The sequence below is a fragment of the Galeopterus variegatus genome, unplaced genomic scaffold (genome assembly GCF_000696425.1).
Source record: "Galeopterus variegatus unplaced genomic scaffold, G_variegatus-3.0.2 Scaffold6184, whole genome shotgun sequence".
Classification (NCBI taxonomy): domain Eukaryota; kingdom Metazoa; phylum Chordata; class Mammalia; order Dermoptera; family Cynocephalidae; genus Galeopterus; species Galeopterus variegatus.
The window spans coordinates 107,589-110,255 of NW_007732295.1; the positions used below are offsets into that span (position 1 = coordinate 107,589).

Below are 2,667 nucleotides of genomic sequence, written 5' to 3' on the forward strand. Positions count from 1 at the left end.
CATTTTTATGTTTCCCCAGATCCAGAACACTGTCAAATATTTGGCCAAACTGTCCTGAATTAGATTGGAGGGCTCACATTTTTTTAAGTTCATAGGTAAAAAATAATTGTTTTCATATCACAAAAAGTTGTATTACGTAAAGTATGTATTTTCACAATAATGCACTGTGGGGACTCATAGTCCTATTTATGGCACTGTCCATCCTGTGGACATTTGTGTGCCTTCAAATCAAACCACAGGTACAGCCCTAGGGAAGGACAGCTGATCTGAGCTATCCATATTTACTGAGGGAGAAAATGTTATAGCCCATTCAGGAGCACAAAAAGCTTTTTTAAAACTGAGGGATTGCTCTAAGGGACCTAGTAGTAAATAGTTCTTGAAAGATTTGAGAAATTCTTTGTGTGTAGAGATGGGGACTAGTAACAGTAAAGAGTGAAGAATAATTGTGTGTGAGGGCAAACTAAATCATTAAGCATATAAGAAGCATGTTTTTGCTGAGTATTCCCTTAAGTTGATAGCTCTGCCTTCTAAAGCAAGATTAATAACTGATAAGGATATTCACGTACTTGAAGATTATAACTGTAATGCATATATACTTAAATTGTTATCATAATCTTTATCTACAGCATAATCTTTATATGTATCTATCAGAAAAGATTCCTGGATCAAATAGAGAATCATATGAAGTAATAGGGAAGATGGAGAATTCCAAAGAATAGAATTCAGATTCTTTTTTATTTTTATTCCCTAACATTTTTGTATATAAGGGGAAAATACAAACTTTCATTTTACAGGCTCACAATTATTTTTAAACCATTGAATACCATCTTTTCTTTAGTATTTCTCTGTTCCTTTCCTGTAACTAAAAATCCAAAAAGAAAAAAAAAAAGAAAGGAGGAAGACAAAGGAATTAATTCGTAAAGAAAAAAAAAATTAACCAAACTACAAGCATGAGCCACAGGAAGTTTTTATAGGATAAGAATTAAAAAAAAAAAAAAAAAATTGCCCAGTTAGAGTAATATGTAGAAAAGATGTCTGAGTTAGTCCTATTTTTTTCCTTCACAAATTAGTTTTAGTAAGGTCATTTCTTATAACAATATTCACTACAAGTCTTGGTAATTCCAGGAAAGTCCCAATCCACATATTTTATATATTCCAATATTAAGAACTTACTAAGTATATGGTACATGACATTTATGTTCTTATTACTTTGTACGAGTGGAATGACCTTCACCAAAATCAACTAATAGGTCAGTAAAGATCCTTTTGTCTGAATACATGCCTGTTTGGGGGGTTAAAAATGGGGATGTTCTTTTTATGATCTTCCCCAGGCTCTAAGTAGTATAACTGAGGCATGTTTTCCTTCAGAGGAGGCCCCTTTCACATTCTTTGCTATATCCAGGATTATCACAAAATGACTGTCAGTAATAGAATACGGTAATGACCTTTCTTTTTCCTTTCTTTCTGCACCACTCTCCCCCTGACTCTCAGCCAGCTTAAGGCTTGCAGGTGGGGCTTCCTGTCACAGAGGTCCTGAAGGGAGTCAGTAGTGTCTGGATCTGAGCAGGGTTTGTTGGGTGGAGCTTATTGGTTGCAGGAGCAGGAACAGTTCCAGAACCAAGTCATGACACCCACCCTTCCGGTGTTTAGTTAAATATATTTTATGGTGAAAATGCCCAGAGCAACAAGGCAGCACATCATGAAGAAGATTTGGGGCACTCTGCTGGGGCTTTTGTGTGCCCAGGTTTGCTGTGAGTTGAGGCTGTCCCGGTGGGAAGCTGAAAGGATTTAGCAGCTGCAGTACTGGTGAGGGGAGGAAGGGAAAGGAGCTCACAAGTCGTGCAGACTTTCTCTCCCTCATAATCTATGGGGGTGTGTTCAGGATTTTGCAGGTATTACAGTGCCCATCACCTATGACTGTTTCTCTGTTTATGATCAGGTGTGAGAGGGGTACGAGTGGAGCAGAGTCCTCCAACCCTGAGTCTCCAGGAGGGAGCCAATTCCACACTGCGATGCAATTTTTCTACGTCTGTGAACAACGTGCAGTGGTTTCGCCAAAATCCCGGGGAACACCTCATCAGCCTGTTCTACATCCCCTCGGGGACAAAGCAGAATGGAAGATTAAGTTCCACAACAGTCACTACAGAGCGCCACAGCTCATTGTACATTTCCTCTGCCCAGACCACAGACTCAGCCACCTACCTCTGTGCTGTGGAGCCACAGTGCTCCCCAGGCACCTGCAGGCTGCACATAAATCCTCCACTGAGCTCAGCTCTCCCCCAGTCACAAGCACATGACGAAACCACCCTAGCAACATTTGCATAGCTTAGTATTCCTTGTTTAATTGGTGGAGTTTCAACCACAGATTCTTTTTGGCCCTACAGGTTTGGGACATTAGTCTTTATCTTCCCTTCTCAATCTACACCTCCTGCACTATAAATCTCTAACTTGGAACTAGCAGAGTATCTGATAAGAGTACAGAATCAAAATAAGTACAGTTATGTGACACATAAAAACATTTGTCAATGACAGACCACATATACAACAGTGGTACTGTAAGATTATAATGGCTATATCATATAGCGTAGGTGTGTAGTAGGCTATATCATCTAGATGTGTGTAAATATGCTGTATGATATCTGCACAATGATAAAATCGCCTGATGAT

General features: G+C 39.3%; 1 gene segment (V, D, J or C); it reads left to right on the forward strand.

Moving 5' to 3' along the window:
- The first annotated feature begins 1,658 nt into the window (after positions 1-1,658).
- On the forward strand, positions 1,659-2,325 carry LOC103605938. The segment is given in 2 exon segments: positions 1,659-1,751; positions 1,940-2,325. Coding segments are annotated over 2 exon segments (474 nt in total).
- The last annotated feature ends 342 nt before the right edge of the window (positions 2,326-2,667 follow it).